Source organism: Cynocephalus volans, chromosome 8 (genome assembly GCF_027409185.1).
Source record: "Cynocephalus volans isolate mCynVol1 chromosome 8, mCynVol1.pri, whole genome shotgun sequence".
NCBI classification, from domain to species: domain Eukaryota; kingdom Metazoa; phylum Chordata; class Mammalia; order Dermoptera; family Cynocephalidae; genus Cynocephalus; species Cynocephalus volans.
The window spans coordinates 144,915,291-144,940,321 of NC_084467.1; the positions used below are offsets into that span (position 1 = coordinate 144,915,291).

The 25,031-nt window shown below is 36.7% G+C and overlaps 2 protein-coding genes across 3 annotated transcripts in view; one reads left to right on the plus strand and one right to left on the minus strand.

The window, feature by feature from the left end:
- The window catches only part of TRMT1L (tRNA methyltransferase 1 like), a 37,671-nt gene extending 32,248 nt beyond the window's left edge, over nt 1-5,423 (minus strand). For both annotated transcript variants that reach the window (XM_063104682.1, XM_063104681.1), the window contains exons 1-2: nt 4,962-5,423; nt 369-479 (exon numbers count right to left, since the gene is read on the minus strand). In XM_063104682.1, coding sequence (XP_062960752.1) covers nt 369-479; nt 4,962-5,184 — 334 coding nt within the window. In that variant the 5' untranslated portion in view covers nt 5,185-5,423. The remainder of the gene's footprint in view (nt 1-368; nt 480-4,961) is intronic.
- A 262-nt stretch (nt 5,424-5,685) lies between these two features.
- The window catches only part of SWT1 (SWT1 RNA endoribonuclease homolog), a 112,314-nt gene continuing 92,968 nt past the window's right edge, over nt 5,686-25,031 (plus strand). Inside the window, exons 1-9 of the mRNA XM_063105345.1 lie at nt 5,686-5,756; nt 9,047-9,136; nt 11,354-11,437; nt 12,814-12,872; nt 16,068-16,809; nt 20,474-20,533; nt 21,836-21,965; nt 23,247-23,348; nt 23,747-23,935. Of these exons, the coding sequence (XP_062961415.1) occupies nt 9,056-9,136; nt 11,354-11,437; nt 12,814-12,872; nt 16,068-16,809; nt 20,474-20,533; nt 21,836-21,965; nt 23,247-23,348; nt 23,747-23,935 (1,447 nt within the window). The 5' untranslated portion in view covers nt 5,686-5,756; nt 9,047-9,055. The remainder of the gene's footprint in view (nt 5,757-9,046; nt 9,137-11,353; nt 11,438-12,813; nt 12,873-16,067; nt 16,810-20,473; nt 20,534-21,835; nt 21,966-23,246; nt 23,349-23,746; nt 23,936-25,031) is intronic.

Consider the following 25,031-nt stretch of genomic DNA (forward strand, 5'->3'; position numbering starts at 1 on the left):
GAATGCCATGGGCCTCGACCACATCCCCCCTCATTCGTTCTCCTCTCACACTATTTCCCTCCCTTTGCCATCTCTCCCTCCCTACCAACTGTTCCATAGCACCTTAGAATGTAAAAAAATAATATTAATAAATACATTAATTAACAAAAAAGAACCTCAAAAAAATTTTTTAAATTTTACTACTGTTTTACTGTTTTAGCTAAATAAAAATAAAGTCTACTCCTGTTTTTTTTTTTTTTTTTTTAGCAGCTGGCCAGTACAGGGATTTGAACCCTTGACCTTAAGTCTATTCTTAGCAAACTGTTTTCATGAACTGAATAATGACAAACCATTAAAAATTAAGAAGAAAACCAAAAACATGGAAATACCTGCATCAAGATTATCTGAGTTCAATGAATTGGTGGAGTCAAAATCCCCTTCTGTTACAAAAGCTAACTTCTCTAGATCAGCAAGCTGCTTTTGAATTGAGATGTGTATCTCTGAAAGGAAATTTTAAGAGTTAGATGATTATGCTTTAACAATTTGTACTTTAGTTCCACTTTTATTTGACCACATCATATAAAAGTTTACACTTTTATTTCCTGTAGCATAGTACTAGATGAGGAATACTTCTACAACTCAGTGTACAAAATGACAAGGATGCTTCAGAATGCAAAAAGTTAGGGAGAAAACCTTCATTGTATAATTTTACAACTTTAAAATTTTATCTAGTCAGATAATTTTACAAAATAATGTTTCTACCCTGTACAAAATACTGATGAAATATCAGCCATGTTTCCTGTCTTGAAAGAACTTTCAATCCAGGTGAGAGAGATTAATATGTACTTCTAACTATAATACAAGGTAGAATGAAATGAATACTAGAAGAAAAGGTAATATGATGCAGGCATACACAGAAGGAGTAATTAATTCTAACAAAAGACTATAAGAATGTCTTTACTGAAGAAGTGGCATTTGACTGAGACTTACGGTACGAATAGAATTTCAGTAAGTAGAGATTTGGGGACTGGCCCTATAAACTGAAGTAACTGCGTGAACAAAGCCATGTGGTATAAAACATACAGCCACCCCTAGCCTAGCCTTGGCTGGAATTCACTATGTTTGGGGGGATAGAGTAGGTAGAAAAATATGCAGCCAAAAATGTAGTATAGATCATAGATGGTATAAAGTCTACGCAAGTTAGTTGGAACTTTATTTTTCAGGCAATGCTAAGTCATGGCAGGTTTTTGAGGAAGTGAATGATATGATTTGAATGCATTTCAGGAGGGTATCTCTTGCAGTAGTACCAAGGATCAAGAACAGAGGTGAGAAAATTAGTAAAGGAAAGGTACAGGAGAACAGAAGGTTAAAAAAAAAAAAGAAGCAACAGAATTTGGGATGTGAGAAGTAGGGGTGAAGGGTAAGATCAAAGATGACTCTAGGAATTTTTTGAGTTTATATGGTTGACAATGATAATACTATTAGCAAAAGAAGGAAGAGGAAACACTTTCAATGGAAAGGAAGAGAAATAGAGAAAAGAAAGTGTAGTTTTTGACAGACTGTGTTTTATGTACTTCTGGTAGAGTATTCAGGTAATAATATCCAGCAGGCAGTTGAAATTTTGTTTTTGTAGCTCCGGAGGGATTCTGGAGATAAAAATAATAAATACACATGTTAGCTGAAACTATGAGAACAAGTAAGAAAGCCAAAAAAAAAAAAAAAAAATTGTGAAAAAGAGAGGGAAAAAGCCAATATCTGGTCCTGTCTAGTTATGACTGATTTCAAATGACTAGCCCATCTAAAATTAATTTAAAAATGTGATTAATATATTTTTAAATTCTAATGTATTTCAGATTTCCTAATCATTACCGTTCGTCCCAGTAACACGCTTTCAGATTTCTCAAACATTAACACACTCTTCAAATTAAATATTTGAACCCACTACTGATTAACATAAACAGATACAATCTGGAATTGAGTTGTGAGGGGATGTACAAGTTGAGTAAAAACAACCAGGAAGGTGGATTCAGAAAGAATAATGGTAAGGAGAATCAAGATAATGCAGACCCCAAGGAAGAAGAGTCTGTAAAAGAGAACTGCTTAACACTAAGTATCACAAACAGTTGCAGAGATCAAGAAGACTACTGGATTAAGTATGGCAAGTCTCTGGTGACCATTAAGAAAGCAGGTTCAGTGAAGTGTTTAGGAGTAAAAATGGGATTAGAAGGAGAAAGAAATACAGAAAATCTGTGCAGATTTTTTCAAGATGTTTGGCAGCATAAAAAAAGGAGATAGATGAGACTGTAACTTGCTTTTTCTTTCTTTTTAAGGATGGAGAGACCTGAATATATATGTATCCCAAAGGAAAGGAACATTTACAAAGTAGGAGCCTGAATATATAAAACTAGGAGATGCTAAGTGGTAATGATCTCCAAGGCAATAGGAGATGATGGGATAAACCACAGGACTCTCTCATACTGTTATTAGGTTATACACTTTAAAATCTTAAGACTTTTAAATTCATTTATTGACACTGCCACCTTCCTGCATATTCCTTTCCTAGCTTTACTCTCCGTTAATTTGTTCACTCATTTGTATAATCTGTGTCCTTGTTTGTTTCCCTAACAAATAAGCAGTAAGAAGGCAGGGGCTATGCCTTATTCATCTTCAGGATGGCTAAGTGCCTACTGCAGTAATTAGCGTACAGCAGGTGCTAAGGTTTGTTAAATTATAATTTTTTTTTTTTTAAAGATGACCAGTAAGGGGATCTTAACCCTTGACTTGGTGCTGTCAGCACCACGCTCACCCAGTGAGCTAACTGGCCATCCCTATATGGGATCCGAACCCATGGCCTTGGTGTTATCAGCACCGCACTCTCCCAAGTGAGCCACAGGCCGGCCCCTAAATTATAATTTTAAAAAATCATTAGACTTTTTGGATGCAGTGGCACATACATCATCAATTTTGGAATCCAATTCAGCACTATCGAACATTCCTGCTCAAATTTATTAAAAGATGACTTATTTTTAAATGGGCAAAAACAAAGAGCAACAAACATTATTGGTTAACATCTTACACCACATATTGTCCAAATTACTTATAATGAGATATAATTTCTATAACAGGCAAAATTTTGTCTGTTTGACCAAAAACTTTTAATTGCTAAGTCAGAGAGTAATATTCCAGGAAATGAATTCATGTGTATACACTACTGAAGAAAACTCTCAAAGACGTTTCTAAAAATTCATGATATGCCTATAAACATTTACTGAAATCACCTGCTGATTCAAGATAGTAGATATCAGAATATCTGTACTTAAATCACTCAACCTGCAATGTTCCAAAGTCAACAGGCAAACCTCTTGTTAAATCAGATATGTCCAAGATGCTAGGAGGTTCCTTTACTTCTTCTGATACTTTTTCCTCAATTTTCAATTCTATTTCAGATAGGCCATCTTCACCCTGTCTAGTTATGACTGATTTCAAACGACTAACTAAAAATAATCTTTAAATAATAATTTTAAAAATGTGATTAATATATATTTTAGTTAATAAGTTTCAGATTTCTTAATAATTACGTATTTGTCCCAGTATTGCATTTTCAAACAGTATATACTCTTCAAATTAAAACAGCTGTAAATTTTGGAATATATGAATTAATCTTTCCAAAGTATGTTTAACATATTTTTGATGGTGGGGAAGTGGAGAAAGCGTGCATTCCCTAAAGCTGCTAAAACACTTCTGATTAATATAAACAGATACAATTTGGAGGTAAAGTAGGAGGCTACTTACTCAGGAGAGTGTAATGCCCCCTCCCAGGGCCCTCCTACCCCTCCACTCGCCCCCTCACCCACTGCAGTTGTGGAAGGAGAAGTAACTGGCCTTATTTTTCACCTACAAGCTCTGATCTTACATGATGATGAGGGGCCTACCTCAGGCCTGCTGACTTTGTCTTTCCTCTGATCATCCCTACTCTTAAATCTACTACAACAATTTGTACGTTGTGTTTTAATTGCAAAATAATTCTATTAGACTATTAACTATCCAAGTATTTTATAAACATTAAATTCAAAACTGGCCTAGAAGTAGAAAAGGCTATTAATTAATTTAAGATCTTTTAAGTTATTCAAAAATAATTCAAAAAGAACATAAAGGGCAATTTATGGACCACAAAATAATTTGCTAAAAGAACTTCAAGTCTTTCTCAGACCTTACATTTCAAGTTGTTCAGAAGTTCCTTAAGAAAGTGTTACTCATCAATCTTTTAAATTCCTATATAGTCCAATAAACCACCACGTCGAAAACATGCAAGCACATTCAGAAGCACAATAATGTGGATTATTAATTTTCAATAGTCCACTTCTGATGTAATGGAGTACAAAACTCCACCGGTATTTATGAGTTGGGAAGGACATCCATCATCTAGTCCACTCTTCCCTAAACTACTCATCAGCATCAAATTCTCTTTGGAAGCAAGCTGCTAAGGAAAATGAAAGAATGAGAAAAACCCATCTCTTTGTGTACGTCAAGGCAGAAAAGCTAGTTGGCAGTAATGGTGTCTAGACATTGGCAGCTAGGATCTACTATTGTAAACAGGTGGCCTCGGCTACGCGGTCACATTTTAAAGGACTTAGCCATGGCAGGCTGGCTGAGAAAGAAACCGAATCTTGTGTAACTTCCTATTTTTGGACTGTAAGTATACCCCCTTTAAGGAAGAAACCCTTAACTTCATTATGTCCTGCAGCACCCCTGCCCTCCACACATCCTTGACCGTGATGTCCTCGAGGTTTACGGAAATGCCTTCTCCCGTTCTGCACTCCTGTTCTACCCGCTACACGGGCTCCTCTTTCCTCCCTCCCATTTTCCTAAACCTGCCTCTCCCCATAAAAACCGTTCCAGTGATGAAGGGCCTCCCCTACTCCCAGCAAGGCGCACTTTCTCGCTTCTTCTGGGGCAGAAAGATCTGGGCCTCCTGCACTTACTGCTTTCGGCCTCCTCAGGGGCAGAGCCTAGGGACGGGGACATGGCCGGAGCCTGGGCCAGGACAGGGGCTGGGGCTGGAGCCGAGGCCGGAGTCGGAGCCGAGGCCGGAGCTGAAGCTGGGACCCGAGCCGAGTCCAAGGACGGGGTCGGGACCTGGACCTGGGCCACTTCTACCTCCTCCTTCTCCAGGGGTAGCAGCTCCTCCTCCGCCATGTTCTCCATAGTTACCGCCTCCGTGCCAGGCCCGCCCGGGACCAGGAGGGGACTCACGGCGGGGTGAGAGAACTGACGTGAATGCCCACAGGGATGGATCCAAGGAGTGGGAAAGCAAATGGGGAGGGCGGGATGCGTGTAACAGACAAAAGATGAGGAACCACGGGCCAAATCCTGTCAGCGAAAAAGGAGAAAGCCTGAGGCAGCGATTCGAAGTCCCCGTCCGCTTCCTTTTCCCCGAGGCGTTAGACGCCACCACAGATTGCGCAGAAGCGTACTGGGGACGGCGTCCAATGGCGTAAGAGAGTTGCGTTTCCACCGTGCGTCTCCGTTCCAGCGGTCCGCCACCGAACGGAACCAAGACTACAATACCCAGGGTGCACCGCGCCGTCTGGGGCGGAGCCGGGTTTCCGAGTCCCCGGAGGACATTAATGCAAATCTGAACAAACGCTCGGGGGAGTGTGGCTGGCAGTGGGCAGCCGCGCGCAGGACTACGTTTCCCAGCTGTCATCGGGTTCGGGGAGCGGGCGGTCCCTTTCCGTTAGCTTGGACCTTTAGAGTCGCCACCGCCGCCGGCGCTGGTAAGGTAGGAAACTGGGGGGTGCGTTGACGTTTTGTGGGCAGATTCCCCCTCGCCGCCCGCCCCACGTACCCTAGCGGGCCGCAGGCCGGACTAGGAACTCGGGAGTCACTTGAGCCTGGGCGGGGCGACTGTGTAGGCGGATCCAGGGTCGAGTTGCTCAGTGGAGGGTGTGGTTCTGGCTCGGCCCTTCCTCCGGGGTTGCTCCTCGCCCGACGTGAGGGTCCTGTGGGTTTCTGGGGAGCCGCTGACGAGCTTGCCTGTCAGTCAGGCTAACGTGGAGTTAGGGTCTGCTCTTCATTCCCATCCTCACCCACACTGTGACCCAAACACTCTTTCCGTTTGTTTTTATTTTTTGCTTTAGCGTTCAGAATTGCCCCGCTGCGGTGGTGTGGTTAGCGTCCAGTGAATAAGGATTGGGGTTTTTACCCTGTTTTGTCTCGTTTTTAGGACTTTAGTAATCGGAGCTCTGAGTGTGTTGAGCTTCGGGGCTGATTGATGCGTTTCAGATTCCGCGAGGCATATGCCAGCGAGTCCCCTGTCTGCTCTCCGCGCCCCGTCCTTTCTCCCCTTCTCTCTCTGGACCTGCTTGGCACTTAAGTCTGACTCCTTCTGTCGCTCCTTTTTTTTCTCCGATAAGCCCACTGGGGCAGGCAGGGGAAAAACTCGAGTTTTCTGGTTGCCTTGCCTGGGACCGGTCTGAATGTTACAGGCAGCAGGAAAGGAGAGGGAAGCCCGTTTTAGTCTCAGGTATAAGACTCACACTTGCAGTTCTGCTTTTTTAGTAAAGCTGATAAATGTTTATCTTATTGGTCTGTTTATTTCCTACTTGTTTCGGAACCGAGGGGAAAAATGCTGTGATTATTTTGCACTTTGAAACTCTAACTGGACGCTAACCCGACCCCCGACCCCCGACCCTGCCATAGTTAGGAAGTATATCTGGAAGTTTTGTTTTGTTTTTCTTTCTTTCCAACTTCTTCCCAATTTAATAGGAACAGATTATCTCTGTGCAGCTTCTTGTGAGTTATAGTCCTAAAGCCCTTTTAGTGCCCACTCCTCGGCTTTTGACTAGTATTCCTAGATGCATAGTTGACTCACTGCTTGACAGTCAATTAAAAATGGGATAATAACACTGATTATAACTTATAGAAATGGTAACTATATCTGTGCCTCATCCAAGAATCATTGATTTGTTATTTCTAAAAGACCAGAAAGTTTGATTTAATATGTCAATCTCATCATTTAATACCAACTGGAAATCCAAATATGAGAAGGGTTAGAATTTAGCTGTGGATTCTTATGGGAATTTTAGTTAGAATTTATTTTTATTTATTATTTTTTTGCTACTGGCAAGTAAGGGTATCTGGACTCTTGACATTGGTGTTACAACACCACGCTCTAACCAACTGAGCTAACTGGCCAGCCCCTTTAGTAAGAATTTCTAAGCACGCTCCCTGCTCTTGAGACATCCTGAAGAAGGAATCGTCAATGTTTGAAGAATTGTATTAAGGGAGTGCATTACTCTTCTGTTGCTGCATAAGTTATCCCAAAACTTAGAGGTTTAAAACAACAATAAACATTTATTATCCCATAGTTTCTGTGGGGCAGGAAGTCAGAAATGGCTTTCTGGCTCTGGGTCTCTCATGAGGTTTCGTGAAGATATCTGCCGGGGCTGCTGTCATGGGAAGGCTTGATTAGTGCTGCAGGGTCAGCTTCAAAGGTGGTGTAGTCACATGCCTGGAAATTGGTTCTGGTTGCATTGTTCTTTTTCATCTTATCTTGTGATTAAGAGCGTTAAATTAGCATTACTATGTATTTAAAACAACAGCAACATCAGAGCAGCATGGATCTGTTTATTTATCTTATTTTTAGGGGTTTTTTTGTGGTTTTTTTTTTTTTTTTTTTTGGTGGTTGGCTGGTACAGGGATCTGAACCCATGACCTTGGTGGTATGGATCAGTTTAAACTGTAAAAGGTAACATTACATTATAACCAGTTAGTTGCCTCTAAACAGTGCATTTCATAAGAGTTCTTATATTTTATTGCGCCTTTTTTCTTCCATGGAATGGAATCTTGGGACAAGAAAAGGAAAAGAAGATTATTACTCTAATCTGGAAGCTCAACTGTGAACTTAACTATTGTCATAAACTATCTTACAAAGCAAAATTTCTGGGTAATTTAGAATGTGTTCTTAGAAGTCTGTGTTGAATATTCATTTATTAATTTTTTTATCAGATTTGTTAGCTATCAGCATTTTCTTCTTTCTCTTTATATTCACTAAAGCATTCTAAAAGTTTGATTTAGTAAAATTGATTATTCTTTTATAGAACTTCACCTACATTGATCATGATTGACCAGGAGTGATTGGAATTGTCTGTAATTCCAATCTTCCCAATCTCTGGCTACTGTGTCCCAGCACAGGATGCTGCTGGTATGCGTTAACTTGAGACTGTTTATGACAATAGGGTGTGGCTGTGTTTGTCTTATTGCCTTTTTTTTTTTTTTTTTGGTCGTCAGCTGATAGTAGTGACTTGGTTCAGAGAAGGGCTGGAAAGTGAGACTGGGATGAGAAGTGGGCAGAGGAACTGCAATGGGCAAGAATTGGAAGTGGCTCAGAATGAAAACGTGAATATTCTGAGGAAAAAGAATTCACTCACTCATCACTCAGTGGTCATTTATAAGCACCTCTTAAATGTTTAATACGGCATACTCTTCAAGGAGCTTAGGGTCTAGTAGAAAGACAACACATAAGCAAGTATTTATTTAGACCCTAATATGTACCACCCTGTGCAAGGTAATTTTTATATCCATTGTTTAAGTCCCTCGAAAACCCTCTGGGATGTATTATCTCTGTTCTATATGTAATGAAAAAGTGTGTGCCATTTACCAGAAGTCTCACTCAGGGGTGTGACTGACAGGGGTGTGTTGGGAAAAATGAAAAGTTATAACTAATTGATTTTGAGGTGTAGGTGGGGCAAAGTATAGCAGTGCTGCAGGCTGCTTGAAAGGTGATCTGATGCTTAAGAGAGAAGTCAGGGCTCAAGGCATAGTTTTGAGAGTCATTCCTGAAAAGGTGATAGATGAAGCTAAAAAAGAGGAATAGATCATTATGAAGGAGAATGTAAGTGAAGAAAAATGGAACAATGAAAGAATCTTTTCATCTTGGGAATGGTTAGAAAATGGAAATCATTTTATAAAACTTTAATCTTTGTGTAATTAAAGGAAGACTAATTTCTAATATATTTTTTATTGTGGTAAATAACAGAGAATGTATTTTTGATGTTTATTTTAGCTTTTCAAGATGTCCAACAAAGAATCTTGTGGGAAAAAAGAGAAGTCTCAGAGAAAAGGCACCACCTCATTACCCAGCTTTGATGAAGAAGTAAGAATTCTGATTTACTGACCTAAAGATACTTTTTTTTTTTTTTTTTTACAATTTTTGTGTAATGAAAAAAATAACACGTCATTTTACAATGAAACATGTAAATATTTTGTTCTGCCTACCTGACCCAGGAGAAGTCATTTGCTTTTCTCATTCTTTACTTGCATTATTTTACTTATTCCTCACAACTTTTTTGGTAGGTACTATTGTTATCCCAATTACACAAATAAAGCTTAGAGGGTAGTTACTTAAAGGTAAGTAATTTGCGTAGGCATTCCTCGCCTCAATTCTATGCTCCCCAAATCCTCCCATTCATAGCAATAACTCACCATTAGACCATTTTCCATGTTTACTCCCTTTTCTATTTCCTAAGGGTTGTCTAGGATTGTACTCTCATCAATTAGAATGGCCAGCATTATGCCTGGGGGGCTAATAGTAGGGAAGACATGCTCACCACTAATCTGGCAAAGGTGAATATTCACTAAAGGAGTGATTTCTATGGTAGCATGTTAGTTCATAAGACTTTTTCATGACCTGCATGAAAGGTTCCAGAAATATTCCAGATACCATTGCATTTTTTGGTGTTTGCTCCTTGCTTGCGTATTAACTTTCTGATTACTATTCTGGTCTTTCATGTATGGAGATAATTGGAAAGGGGACCTTGGAGCATGGCCAGATAGTACTTTAGTGTCCTTGATTTATTACCCCCTTCCCTCATTTGCCATTAATAATTGACAAGCTGTTTGCAATTCCCTCCCATTTCCTCCTAAATCTACACTAATCAGAACTTTTCTTGCTGTCATTCCTCCAGATATGCTGTCATCAAGGCCAGCAATGATTTCCATGTTGCTAAATTCATTGGTCAGTTCTAAGACCTCATCTGACTTGAGCTATCAGCAGTATTTGACATAGCTGATTATGCCTTCTCCTTGAAACACTTTCTTAGCTTTTGAGACACCGTAACTCTCCTGATTTTCCTCCTCACTGGCAGTCACTAGTCCTTTGCTGGCTCCTCCTCATCTTCTTAAACTGTAATCTTTCAAGTGTCCAGGCTCAGTTTCCTCAATTTTGTAAATTGCACTTCCATTCTTTCAGTTGCTTAGGCCAGAGCCCTTGTGGTCATCCTCTACCTGCATCCAGTGTATCAGCACATTCTATCAGTTTTCTCTTTATAATATATTCAGAGTCTAACTACTTCTTCTACTGTTCACCCCGTGATCCAAGCAATCATCTTGTTTTCCTAGATTATTTCAATAATTTCTAGATTGATCTTCCTGCTTCTGCCTTTGCCTCCTCGTGGTCTGTTCTCAACATAGCCAGTGTGATTTTATTAAAATATAGATCAGATCATGTCGTTCCTCTGCTCAGTATTTTCTAGTGCTTTTCCGCTTCATCCAGTGAAAAGTAACATCCTTGCTGGGGTTGACAAAGCCACCTACTCTCCCCTTTGCTTCCACTACATGGCCTCTGTGAGCTTGTTCCAACAAGCCAGGCACTTTCCTGGCCCTGGGGCTTTGCCCTTGCTGCTATAACCTTTGAACTGAAGATTCTTTCACTAGATATTCACATGGTTTGTTTCTTCACTTAGTTTAGGCCTCCATTCATATGCCAACTTATCAGTGGGGTCTTTGCTGACTACTCTTTTTAAAATTGCAATCCCCCACCATTTGAGCTCTCGGCCTGCCCCTTTTCTCTGCTTTATTTTTTTTTCCATAGCATCATCTGACACACTAAATATATTATTGTTCATTTGTAAATTCCTGCACTGGATTTTAACCCCCAGGGAGGCAGAGACTTTTATTGTTTTTTCATTAATCTCTCTCCATGTCTAGAATGTCTTTGGTACATGGTAGGTACTCCAAGTAAGTTTGTCTGAGGTCTGTTGAATTCAAGATCCATTGAAAAATAACTGGATATATGGTTTTGTTTTGTAGAAGACTGAGACCTACCATGGCAGTGCCACCTCACAACACCCTTGCCTGGGCTGCTGTAACACCTGTATCTCATCTCATCTAAAATTCATGAGCACCTAGGACTTCTTATTTCTAGTTGTTACCAAAGTTTGTGTGTCTTTAGATGTTGTTCCCCTCTGAATTTCATTATGGAATGGGAATGTTGATTTATAATAACAATGATGAAATAATGCTATTTTTTACTGTGCCTTATATTATGCTTTTTTTGTTTTTTGTTTTTTCCCCCCCCAAATGGCATTCTTAGGACAAGGAAGAGAAAAACACCTCAGCAAGTTTAACTAGCTCAGCTCACTCTTTTAGATCGGTTTCATCAGAGAAGAGAAAACTGGTAAGTTTTTAGATACCATAACTATCTGAGAATTATTTAAAGTTTTTATGTACAGTTAGGGGTTCATGATATAAATTTTCCCTCATTGCTTTTTCATAATTTTTTCTTTCTATTCTACTTACTTTTTGATAGCCAATAGAAAGAAAACCAATGTTTGTTTTTTTCTTCTTTCTGTTCACCAGAAGCATTTATCAAGTTCTTTATTTCTTGTGCTGATAGACCCTACCATGTGGGGTTAGACAAAACAAATATAAATTTAGACAATTTTTAAGTCTTCTCATATATGGTTGTATTTGTCTTTACAATTTTTTTTGAGGTAGCCAAGGCAGATATATTGTTTGCATTTTATGATTCATAAATTGAGATCCAGAAGAAGACTTGTCCAAGGAGGCAAAATTGTATGTAACAACAGAGCCAAGTCCAGAGTTTTTTCCACTCTCACACAAATAATTAGAAACAGTGATAGCAAATTAAATACATTAAGCTAGTCCATGGGTGGTTGGTAAAGTACTTGCCACATTCCGTTGATGTTACTATTAAGTGTATATCCAAGATAGCTACATAGTTGTAGTAGGAATAAGAGAAAGTAGCAAAATTTCCAGGGATACAGAATTGTGTTTTTAAGAATTTGCTTGTTTGTTTTCATATAATTAAACTGCTGTGTCAATTTAGTGTTGCTATATTAACCTTCTTAAAACACTGATTTCATTACATTTTACCTCTGATTAAAAATCTTACTATTTTAGTTTGTCATTGAGTCCTCTCAAATTTGGTTACACCTTGACCATCCAATTTTCTTCCCCCGCCGACCTCAAATGGCCACTTCTTTTACCCATCTTTCAGTCTTATATATTTTATCCACTTTTTTTCCCTAGGCCCTTTTGTACTCTTTTAGCCCTTCTGGGCTATTCTTATGCTTTGACACTTAGTTATATCCTTATATTAGGTTATTTGTACATATCCTTCTACTTCTCTTGTCTTTATCCTTTTATTTTACACTAAATTATGTCGGACTGAGCGTATATCTTATGTCTCTCTTATCTTTCTCATGCCTGGCCCTGTATGCCCAAAGTACATAGAGAGACAAGATGGTAGAAACAGATCTGATTTCAAATCCTGGTGTGCTGTTGACTTGCTCTGTGGCATTAAGGAACATACCTAGTTCTGTTTGAGCCGTGGCTGCTTTATCTGTAAAATGGGGATGATGATATCTGTCTTACAAGATTATTGGAAGGATTAAGTAAATTATGATGTCAGCCTATTCACTAATATATAGCTATGGGAAAAAAATATTGTTTCCCAATCTCCTTTCCTTATAACTACAGTACCAGTGCACAATTTATATTTCCTAAATGATAGACATTTTTTAATTTCAGAAATCAGATCATACAGACATTCCATATTATAATACAAAAAGAAGACAAGAGCTGAAAAGGTAAATCCCCCCCCCCTTTTTGATATCTTCTTACTTTTCTGGCTTAGAATTGTGAGACTAAATATTCAGATTTGGAAAATCCTATATTTACTTTGATTAGTATTGTTTTGCATGCAAATATCTCTAGCTGTGTCACAGATTATGATTATTGAATTTTCTTAATATTACTGTACATCTAAGAAAAAGTTAAGTGAAATAAAAAACTCAAAACTGTTTTGGAAATGATACTCAAATAAAATATAGATATCTATCTCAAGTAATTTGATTTTGTCACTTGATTATAAGATATATAACTTCATTTCACCTGCTAGTAGAAGAAGTTATGAGGCTAATTTAGAAATTTTGGATGAATCATCTTTACATATTACCTGTGAAAAGAATACGTAACTTATTGCATCGATACGATTGCTCAGAGAGCTTAAGTGACTGTAAGGGAGATCTAATAAATAGCAGGATTAAAAGCAACAAAAATATGAGTATGACTCTTAAACCATGTTAATTAACCAGAATGTGGTTACAGCTAGAGAACTTGGGGAACGATAAAGAGAGTAATGGAAATTATTTTTCTTTAGTTTATGCATTCTTTGGATAAAAATTTCAGAGAATTGTGTGGTAAAGGAATTTCTTGCCACTAATGGGGAATAATAAGTATAAAAAAGTATAATTGTAAGTTGGCAAGATCAAGGTTTCTCTGAAGATAGGGAGTTATGGAAAAATAATATATAAATGAAAGTTCAGCTTCCCAAACAATCTTAGTTAATTAATGCTAAAAACAAAAAATAAAAAAAATCCAACTTGCTTCTGACAGTTGCGCCAGTTTTCCTTCTGAATCTTCTCCTTCTGTTTTTTTTGTGTACTTTGCTTTGGTATCATCTGTTGAAGTATATTCTATCACAGATTTCATGTTATATTGACTATTACCTGCTAAAATTTTCAAACTAGATGTCTGATGTGTTTTGCACTGATATCCTCTTTTTAAAAAAATTTTAAGTTCTAAAACACTACTTGACTTTTCAATAATTACCTTTTGCTTAAGGGCACATTTTTTAGCTCCTGATCTTATATCCGTATATAAGAGGATAAAATGTAAGTAGACTTCTGATCAATATATTACCCCCGTACTACTCCCCTTATACATGTCCATATAGTCTTTGGGAGGAAGGAGAAATAGTGTTATTGAATTCTTTTGAGACTAGGATTTAAATTATTCTAAGGATGCACTGAAGTTCAGCGCGGCCTCAGTATTTATTAAAAATCTGCTGTTTGACTTCAGCCTTCAGAATGCTGAGTAGTTGAGTGCTTGTTTCAGTAACATTTTGGCATGCCTGAAACCCATATGTGATCAGTGACCATGCCTTTGTGTGGGTTACCATCGTATCTCATCAGCGTAACAACATCAGTAGTATGAACAAGGCATGTCATCTCGATTTATTGTTGTTATCTGAATGTTTACTTTCAAATGCGGGCAAGCACTCCAGAGGTAACTTTCAGTGAAAATTTTCTCTAAAGACAAACTATATGGCATATAAGATATTTTAGAACTGCTTTGTCATGTATTTATACAAGATATTCAAACAGTATGGTATAGGAGCTGTTATATATTTAAAAGTTTGGGCTGTCCAGTTAGCTCAGTTGGTTAGAGCATGGTATTGATAACACCAGGATCCGGGGTTCAATCCCTGTACTGGCCAGCCACCAAAAAAATTAAAAAGTTTGCTTGAATAGAAGAAAGCTGTATTATTATACTTTGTAGACATTGATGACAACAGTGCAGATTTCTAACAACCATTGGTTGTTTACAGAAAGTGATTTATTTACTCTTATCGTTTACTTGTTGGAGAAGTAGACACTTATTTTCCTTAAGGTTTTAAGTCCTTCTTATAAGGTAAATAGCATCTTCTGTAAAAATCTCGCTATTAATTCGTCTCCAGGGAAGGTTCTGAAAGTGGTGTGCAAACAGTGAAAGCCAAGCTGCAGATAGAAACTCAGAATTTTGTCGTGTGGGAAGCCAGATACATTGCACCATTACCATAATTCCTGTTCCATGGTTTAAGTATATGAAAGCAATAAAGCAATAAGCAATAAAAATATAAGCAAGGGCAACAATCGTAATCTGCTTTCAATATTTAGGAGGCTTTCAGTATTCGGAAAGTATTTCTTCAAGCAATGGATGCACAGTTTTGGTTTGTGGGATTTCTTAAGTGTTATCATCATTGATGAACTCTCTCTTTTTTTTTTTAAAAAAAAAGATGACCGGTAAGGGGATCTTAACCCTTGACTTGGTGTTGTAAGCACCATGCTCACCCAGTGAGCGAACCGGCCGTCCCTGTATGGGATCTGAACCCCCGGCCTTGGTGTTATCAGCACCACATTCTCCCGAGTGAGCCACGGGCCAGCCCCATCATTGATGAACTCTTTAAGTCCAGTAGTTGAAAAGAAGATAAGTTTTTACCTCGGTTACTATGAGAGAGATGGTAATATTGCCGTCCTCTGTACCCATTATTGCAGAATTAGCCAAAATAATACTTTTTTCTTCAGTTGACCTAAGTTGAAAGTGTGTGTGTAATTTAGTATCCTAAATATGCTTTATGATGACCAACAGAGCAATCTTATCAACTGATTAATGTTGAAAAACTATTGTTCGTACAGTATGTCATATTTTTCAACCGATAATGTTGAAAACCTATTGTTCCTGCAGTATATTGTATTTTTAAATGTTGGTTACTAAATTTTAAAATAGTCTAATTATAATAATTAATTTGACAAAATTTCACATTTATTTTTGTATCCCAAGAGTTCAATCTAGGATGGTGATACTCAGCTTCAGCTGGGTTGATTTTAACACTAAGTCATTCACAAAAAATAAATATTTGCTATGTGTCTTTTATCTAAAAAGATCCCAGAAGTTTAATGTTTTGGGTTGCAAATATAAAACTACATTATATAGCATTTGGCAAAACTAGTTGACAAGAGGTAATTTTAAGATTTAATTTTGTTGGTCTTTGAAAGGTATTACAGTGTTGAGTTTTTGTTAATTATGACCATAAACCACGATGTATAGATTGCTATGAATATGTAGCACAGGGCTATTGTGAAGAGCAAATAAAATAGGAATATGAAAATGCCCAGAGAATTACAAGGTCCTATTAAAATGTATAATTGTAGTGTAATGTAGATTTCTGTGTTTCTTTACAGATTGAATACAGAAATTGACACTCTCAGAAAGAGACCCAAAATCAGCTCTTCATTCCAAGGACCTATTAAACTCCGAGAAGCAACATATTCAAATGATAATCACATTATTTCACAGAGTCCTTCCTCAAATGAAACTAAAAAAGATAGGAGTAAATGTGTAGATTTTAAACTTAAAGATATTAAATTGGCAAATGTTAGGAGTAAGCATGACCATGTAATTAAAAACCTTAGCAATCCTAAGACTGCCAAAGATGTGAAACCTGAAGCTGAAGGCCAGGCAAGTGAAAAGAAATGTCCTCAGTTACTTGCTCAATGGGAGAAGGTGAAAGAACTCAAGAAAGAAAAGAACAATAAATTTAAAAACAGTTCTGAAAAATGCATCTCAGAGAAGTGCAAGGGAAATCAATTTTCACAAGATTATGATCCCAACAAGATAATTCAGAAACGCTTTGAATCTAGAAGAAGGAAGATCAATTTCAAAATCCCAGTAAAATCCAATGATACCCTCCAGAAGGTTGGAGAAGAAAATGTCTTCAGTTTAGATTCTAACAAGTCAAAGACTAAGCAGAAGGGAAAAGAATGCCTGGAAAGCTCCCAGTTTTCATTAAATTTGACTAGGCATAAAACTGAACATTTATTTTCAGATTCTGCATGTAAACAGACTGTTCATGAGTGGAAAGTAAAATATGATCATGAGCATCAAGAAAGTAATGGTTCAAGTTCTAGTAAAAACCTAACCCAGGTAAGGTAGTACAAAATGAGGAACATAGGTTTTAGCAAAGAGCTTTAATATAGTCAAGTTTTAGTCGTTTCTATTACTGATAACCGTAGAGGGCTGATTCAAATTTAGTCATGAAGATATGTGTTGGTTTCTTTATTTTTCTCTTTTTAATTTCATTTCCTTAGAAAGATATTCTGGTAGATATCAAGGATTCATAATAGAAGAGAATGTGGAAAGAAGCAGTTACAGATAGTCCATTGAAAGAAGCACTACAGCACTCTCTCTCAGGTTCTTCTCCAACTCCAGATTCTGGAGAACACTCAGGGGTTAATACACTGAAGGCTTTATTCTTTTAACAAGTTAATATGCCAGGCACTGTGTTAAAATAGCCTGTGAGGGACATGCATTCTCTGTTTTCAGAGATGTATTCATGTGAGGAGAGATGCAAGCAATTTCCTTAACTAGAAGTAAAGTACTTAATACTAAGTATGGGAATACACAGCATGGGTTTAACATAGGCATGGTACACCATGGAGAGATTAGTTAAGAAAGATTTACTGGAGGGGGTATCATTTAAGTTGAGAATTTAAGAATAAGTAGGAGTTACTCAGGTGAAAGTAAAGTCAAGTGAGATGGGAGAAGCAGAGATGTTCCAGGCAGAGGGAACTGTATGAGCAGAGATCCAGGCTGGAAAGCTTGGCACAACTATTTTGCTTCTAAATTATGTAATAAATTGGCATTCATTGACTACTTTGAGAACCTAATATCTCTAGCTTTGTTTCTATGGCAAATTGTTTACCTTCAAGAGAACTTTTAGAACTTTGGAACTTAAGAACTTTGAAACTTCAGAAATTCTGAAATTTAGAAACTGCATATGAACAGGGGTGGTTAAAACTATCTGCTTTTAGGAATTAAGACCATAGATTGCAGTGTGAGATACTTCTTGTAAAAAATGGAGAGATTATAACTAAGGAGCCTAGAAGAGCTTGAGAAGGAGTATTTGTAGGTCGAGTGAACTTGAAGGGGCCCGAAGAGGGAAATAATTGAGTTTGCTGTTTTTACTGCTTTCTTAAAGGAAAAACCTCCAGTTTTTCTTCCTGTGTTATAACCAGTTCTCTAGAGTTGAATGAAAGGAAGGAGCTTCAAGTTGCCAGTACATTCAGTGACCATCATTGTTTCACTGCTTGGTGTTCACCTCGTGTTGTATATCTAAGGAACAGTAGGAGAAATCTCTGAAGTGCCTCTTATAGTTTCTTTTGGTCTCTGTGTAGAATTACTACATAAACCAAAAGTGGTACATAGCATGAATATTAATTAGGTTGTAGGGCAAGCAATTTTTGCATGACTACTTCCCAGTTATTGGAATTAAACGCTTTATAAACTATTCTTTTGATAGCAGCATTATTTGACTTAAATTCATTTAGGCACTGGAACATCAAGTAAGTATTGTCTTTACCTTGAGTATATTATCTTCAGTATGTTATTGACGATAGATAATCATCTTAATACCATGTTTGTTGCTTTGCTTTATTCACTAATTCCTCAGTAGATAATTATTTTCCTAAAATAGTTTACAAGGAAATAATTGTGTTTTATGGATATAGTAATCCTGTTATGCTTTTCTAAAGAGAAAATAACTTGTTTTTTAGGTTTTGTAGTCCTTTGATATAAACTCCTCCCAGATTGCACTCCCCTAACATTGCAAATTAATGTTCTAGAGATTTATGGTTTATAGGCCATTTTAAAAAACAGCATACCATTTAATTTTTACAAGTCTGTGAGGTAGGAATTCATTAGTTTATCAAGTATTAATTAAAGACGACTATTACGTATCGAGCACTTGCATCAATGCTAGAGATTTAGAGATGAATAAGGTGATCATCACTCTCAAGAGGTTCCCGGAGAGGCAGATCAGTAAACAAATGTAATTGTAATACAGTGAAATAAATATCAGAGCCCTGTGAATTGGGCATGGTGTTAGTGTAAATCTCTGGGTGAGTTAAGGAAGGACTCACTAAAGTGTAAATTCTTAAGCTTCGTCTTGAAGTACATGTATAGCGAGGAATAGAAATGCTGTCCAGCCAGGATAGAGGGCCAGTGTGTGTTATGGCACAGAGTTGTGAAATTGCATGGCAGGAAGGTACACGGACCATTAGGTCGTTCAGTATGACTAGAGTCAAGATGTGTAAAGTAAATTGGAAAGGAAGCCAGGGTCCAGACGATGGACGATTTTGCGTTTCATGGGGAAGACTGGTATTTTATCTTGTATCCTGTAGATGGAAAAGAGCCACTGAAATGTAATCAGGAAAGCAATATACTTGTGTTTTTTGTTTAGAGTCACTTTGGTAGATAAATCCATTATTATCCTCATTGTTGATATTCCCTTTTGTCATCCCCAGGGAAGGCTTTATCCCAATCCATGTATTTAATAAAGCATGGTAGGGGAAAGCAAACTATTCAGTGCCCACTAAGACTTCCATTTGTAATAGGGATGAAGTTTTTAGGGACGATTTATGAACTTTTCAGGATTGTTGAGTGAGTGATAGAAAAATTCATTAAAGTCACTGGAAGTGGCATGTGGTCAAAGAGAACAAAGGGTAGTGGTGACCTAAGGAAGAGAATAAAGAGGCTTAGAATGTCAGAGCTGTAGGAAGTTCTGATCATAATCTCTAGCTTGCTTAGCACTTCTTAGTTTAACAGAACTTCAAATGTCTAGTAAAATTTAAAATCAGATGGAGAAGGGATTATATCTCAGGGTCATGGAGTAATAAAGCTATAATGGGCCTGTGTGTGTGATATGTATGGCATTACATCATGAGAAGTTTGATGGTGGAAATTTAGGGTGGATGCTGAATTCCCAGTAATGCATTTCTGCATATGATGTACTTGTTTAAAGAGGGTCTGTCTTTTATATCAAATAGCATCATGTAAAATACATGTGCATTTGGAGTTATCTTGGAGGATGATTTGGTTCAGTAGTTCTTTTACTGAGCTTCTTGTCACTCGTATGTGAAAAGTCAGGTCTCATCCACTCAGCAAAAGTGCCAGTGGAAAGGTGGAATTTATGGAGAGATTATTAACCTGTTAGGAGATAAAAAACCCTCTCTGGTCTTCTAACCACATACAATATATGCGTTTTTTCAGCCTTTTCCCCTCAGCAGTATTATAATCCTCAAGTTCCTTTTGTTGTTTTGTCATGGCACTTTTAGAAATGGCTCAGTTACTCCTAGATGAAAGTTTTCTACCACTGAAGGCTAGCTTGTTTACCTTTGCCATGGTTCTTTCTCTTTCTTAGGGGAGCATGTAGTTTTGTTCTTAGAATATGAGTATTAGGAATGTATGAATGAGTAAGCCCTAAAGAATTTCTACAATATTTCATGACTTTCTAGAATGGGGTTTTTCTAATCCAGAAACAGTTTCTGATCTAGGGGCAATTTTGTCCCTCAGAGGGCATTTGGCATTGTCTGGAGACATTTTTGATTGTCAGGATTGGGGGTGGGTGAGTAGTGCTACTGACATCCAGAGGGTAGAGGCCAAAGATGCTGTTAAACATCCTGCAATGCACAGGACAGCCCCCCAGACAAACAATTATCTGACCCCAAATGTTAATACTGTAGTGCCAAGGTTAAAATCCTACTCTAGGTGTATGTTTCATTCCTAACTAATAAAATTGCTTTCATTTCAGAGTTTTGAAGCACCATGTTCTTCGGTGTCACCTGAAGATATTCAAGATACAGATCAAGAGGTTACTGATATACTTATTTACTTCTAATATTTTTTCCTATTTTTAATAAAAATAATGAGTATAAAAACCTTGATAATATGAAGGCCTGGCCGGTTAGCTCAGTTAGTTAGACCACAGCCTTGTGACACCAAGGTCAGGGGTTTGGATCCCCGTACCAGCCAGCTGCCCCCACCAAAAACCAAAACACCTTGATAATATGAAAATAACACTGATGTCTCTACTTAAATCTAAATGTAAGTTTTTATGAAGTCATCAAAAACTGTTTGGAAAAGTATTTACATTTACTTGATCACCTTTCTATTTTTGTTTCTAGTAAGCTAATCTGTTTTGAACAAATAGCCTGGAGCTATTTGAATACCCACAAGGTATTTGAATTTTGATTTAATGTTGTTATGCTTTGGCATGTTTATGCCTAGGGTTGCCAAAATGCAGTAGCACAGTAACTTGTTTTTACCTTGTTTTTCTAATCAGCAATAAGGTAAAAACGTTATTCAGTGAAAATGAGAGTACATGAATACTTATCTTTTTACCTGTTGCCTTATTTCCTAACAAGAATCTCCTCATTGACCCACATAGAATTTTATGTTCCCTGGTCCTAAATTAAAATTAGACTCGTGGAACACTTGTATTCTTCTATTTAAAGAAGACTTTTGAACTATGTTGATTGCTTTTTGTTTGTGACAATCAGTTGTATTTTTCTGTCTTGTGGGTCAGTGCCTCTTGATAGATTTCTCACCTCTACTCTAAAGCTAGATTATATTTTCATTTCTTTCCATCAAAATACATCAGGGAAGTACTTCCGTGGTGGAAGAAGTCTTAAGATCTAGATTTAAGTTTTTATGGTTCATAGACAATCTTGATCTCAAGACCACTCATCATCAAGATAAAAGATTTGGCTCCTAAAGTACTTTGAAATGAGAATGGTAATGAGAATGAACTTGTTTTGATGTCCATGTACTGTGTTCTGTGTCAGGAGCTTTATTTCATTTAATCCTCATAAAAATTCTAAAAGGAAATAGATAGTTCATATTCCTGTTTTGTAGATGAACAAACTGATACCCAAAGTAATTAAGTAGCTTGCTTGCCTAAGGTTACAAAAGTAATGAGAACTGTTTTAAAAACTATACTTATGTTTGTAAATCTGTATCCTTTTACCGTGCTTCCTCCATATTTTTATAAAATTTTTTCTTTCCATAAGCCACCTCATATTAAGTGAGTTAATTAAGAATGAATTGCTTTTTTCTCTTACTAATCTGCAGAGTAAGTACTCAAAATATCTCACTGGGGTCTTTTACAATTTAGATGCAGATAGTAGAAGAGCTTCATGCTGCACGTGTGGGAAAAAGTATGGATTTACCTGTGGTTCCATCTTCTGGAGAGTTAATGAGTATGGAAATTGATTTGGTGGAAGATGATGTACATTCTTCTGCTGGTATACCCTACGTATTAATGTTTATGATCTCCTATGCTTTCCCAAGAACTAATGTGCCAGTGTTCAGTTTTTATGATGTTTAGATGAACAATGTTAAAATATGTTTATTTGAAATGATAGAGTATATTTCTTTTAGCTATGGGAATCAGGTCTAATCATTTGTTTTATATAACTTATATTATTAGACAGATGTATTTTCTCTTATTCCTTTTGCCAAAAGGCATTTATCAAAGTTATGAGTTGTCTTTTATTCTTGCTCTTTTTTTTTTTTTTTTTTTGGTGGTTGGCCAGTATGGAGATCTGAACCCTATTCTTGCTCTTAATCATAACTTTTAACAATTTTGGCTATGTAAAGTAATGCAGATTGCTTGAAGGTTTTATATTCCTGGACTTATTGTTCATACAGTAAAATTTTGATCCTTTTTACTACTGGGAGGAAATGATAGCGATTATCCAGAATCTATTAGTATAGTATTTTGAATTCTATTTATATAAAAATAGTAATGCTACCTTGTAGTTACATTGAATTTTTCAGTTTACTAAGTGTTTTTCTGTACATTTATCTGAATCCTCACAATGGCCCTATGAAATAACAATGCTGATATTATCGTATGTTCTCTTTCTTTTACACATACTTATCTTTTCAAGTATTTCACTGAGGGTATATTAAAATTAGCTTATAATTCTTAAGTGCACAACTACCAGTTATGCAGGATAGGACTTAGAAACATGGTTACTGCTTTGGCAAGTTAACTTATGATTTAAAATTCACATATAAGCAGTTTATAATATTTCTGCTGGTGGATAATTAAACCTTGATTAATATTCTTTCTCTTAAGAATTGGAGTAAAAGCAGTTTTGTTTTCATTGTCTAAAGGACTTCTTTCTCTTAAAAATGCTGTCAAAAATACTCTCCTGGGCTGGTTCTCCACAGTCTTGGATCCAAGCCTTCCTGTGTGTGCTTTACCAGACCTTACCTTCTGTGCGCACCTGGACCTAGATGAGTTCCCCTCTGTCCCCTGCCCCAAACAAGGTTGTAATTCCTGTCCAGGAGACCCTTAATTGATTGTTTGGGAAGCAGTTTACTTGGTAACAAAGACAGGGACCAGATAGATATCAGTGTGAGTCTAGCCAGCTGTGTGATTTACTGATACAGTTAAGTTTACAAGACACAGAGGGGTTTTAAATTTAATTGAATTTTCTATGCTTCTATGATATTAAAATTTTAGTCATTGTATAAGTCTTGTGTCATGAAATCCTAACTTTGCTCTTTTTCTCTAGCAAATACTGCCTCAGAGAAAAAGCTTCTAATTGTTATTGATACAAATATACTGATGAGTCATCTTAAATTTGTTAGAAATTTGAAGACAAAAGAAATACCAGGTATTTGCAAAACATTACAGATTCTGATTTTCTTTCTTCAGTCGATATTTTATATTAATAGTGATGTAGTTTTTTCCCTCACAGACATATTGCCGTTTGGATATGGCATTAAGTGTATATATATTAAGCATAATCAGCTTAATTTTTTTTAAAAAAGAGCCTTTACAAATTAACTTAGCAATCTAAACTCATTCTTTATTGATATCCAATGGTATTTATTTTTTAACATTCTTTTGACACTTATATCCTCTTTTTAATTTCCATTTTTTTATGTATTGTCTTTCTGTCCTGAATTTCTTAAAGGCAGGGACTGTGTGCTTTAAAACTTTTACTTCTACAAGAACTTGATTTAGTAGCTCAATAAATGTTGAATTCTAAGATTTATTCTTATTTTTTAGGCTTTTACGGACTTGTATTAATAGTTCCCTGGGTTGTTGTACAAGAGCTAGATCATATGAAAGCAGGAAAACTACTAAAATGTGCCCAGCACAAAGCTATACCTGCAGTTCATTTTATCAACGACAGTCTCAAAGACGAAGATAGAAAGCTATGGGGTCAGTCAATACAACTTGCCTCTCAAAAACTTTGTAAGTATTGTTCTGTCAGTGTGCTTCCTGGTTAAGAGTTGTTTGGGTGCTGACTCATTATTGGAGGGAAGTGGTGCAAAACTTTAAAAATGTTTATAGCCATTGGAATGTGAAATGGAAAGGGCATTTGTGATGGTTGTGGCTTTGATTTTTATTTTTCTGCTTCTCCTAAAGTTTCTTAGGTTTTGTCTGTATTTCACAAATAATGACTGTATAGTTCTGTATGCATACTTATCTATATTACAGAACCCTGGATTCTTTCTTTAAAAATAACATTGTTGAGTTATGAGACCAATAAGTGATCTAGGTTTCTATTCTATCGCTGTATACAGTTACTGTACTTACTGTAAAGACAGATGTAGTTTTCTTGTGGTTTGTCAGAATCTGTAATATTGAAGTGTTTTTACAATGAAGGTCTATAGATTTTCCCCTGATTTTATTTTTTTCCATGTTACTTTCTTTTATGTCATTTTAAAAATTACTTTAGTTGTAGAACATATGTACGTTCTTTATGCTTTTTATATGTGCTGGAAGAAGATCTATGTATAAAGGAACACTGTTGTCTCTGTGCAGTTTATACATACGTTTAGAAAATTTATTTCATTCTTGAAAAGTGTTTCTTCCCAACTCAGAATTATTTATATATGTAGATTTATATTATTTTAAATATCATGGATTTATACTGTCCACTGCACCAATTTTCATCATAAGATTTGTAAGAACTCATTTTAAGGTAAATCTAATCATAGTATTAACTATGAAAAGGCTTTTGGTACAGCTGTTTAGTCTTAAATTTTTGAAGAAAACGGGCCTCTACTATTCTTTCATTCAGTGATTTAACAAATATTTATTAGCTCCTAGTATATTCCAGATACAATGCATATACTTTTTGAGTGAAAAAGACTGTGTTAAATAGCCTTAGTTGACTATAACTTTAGCCTTGTCCTTAACTATTTTCAAAATTACATTTCTTTAGTATTTATTTATTTATTTTAAGAGGAGCATAGGATTTGAAATCTTATTGGCATAGGTTTATAACCTGACCTGGGGAAAGTTAAAGGTGAATAAATGAAATGGGGGGAAATAACTTCCATGT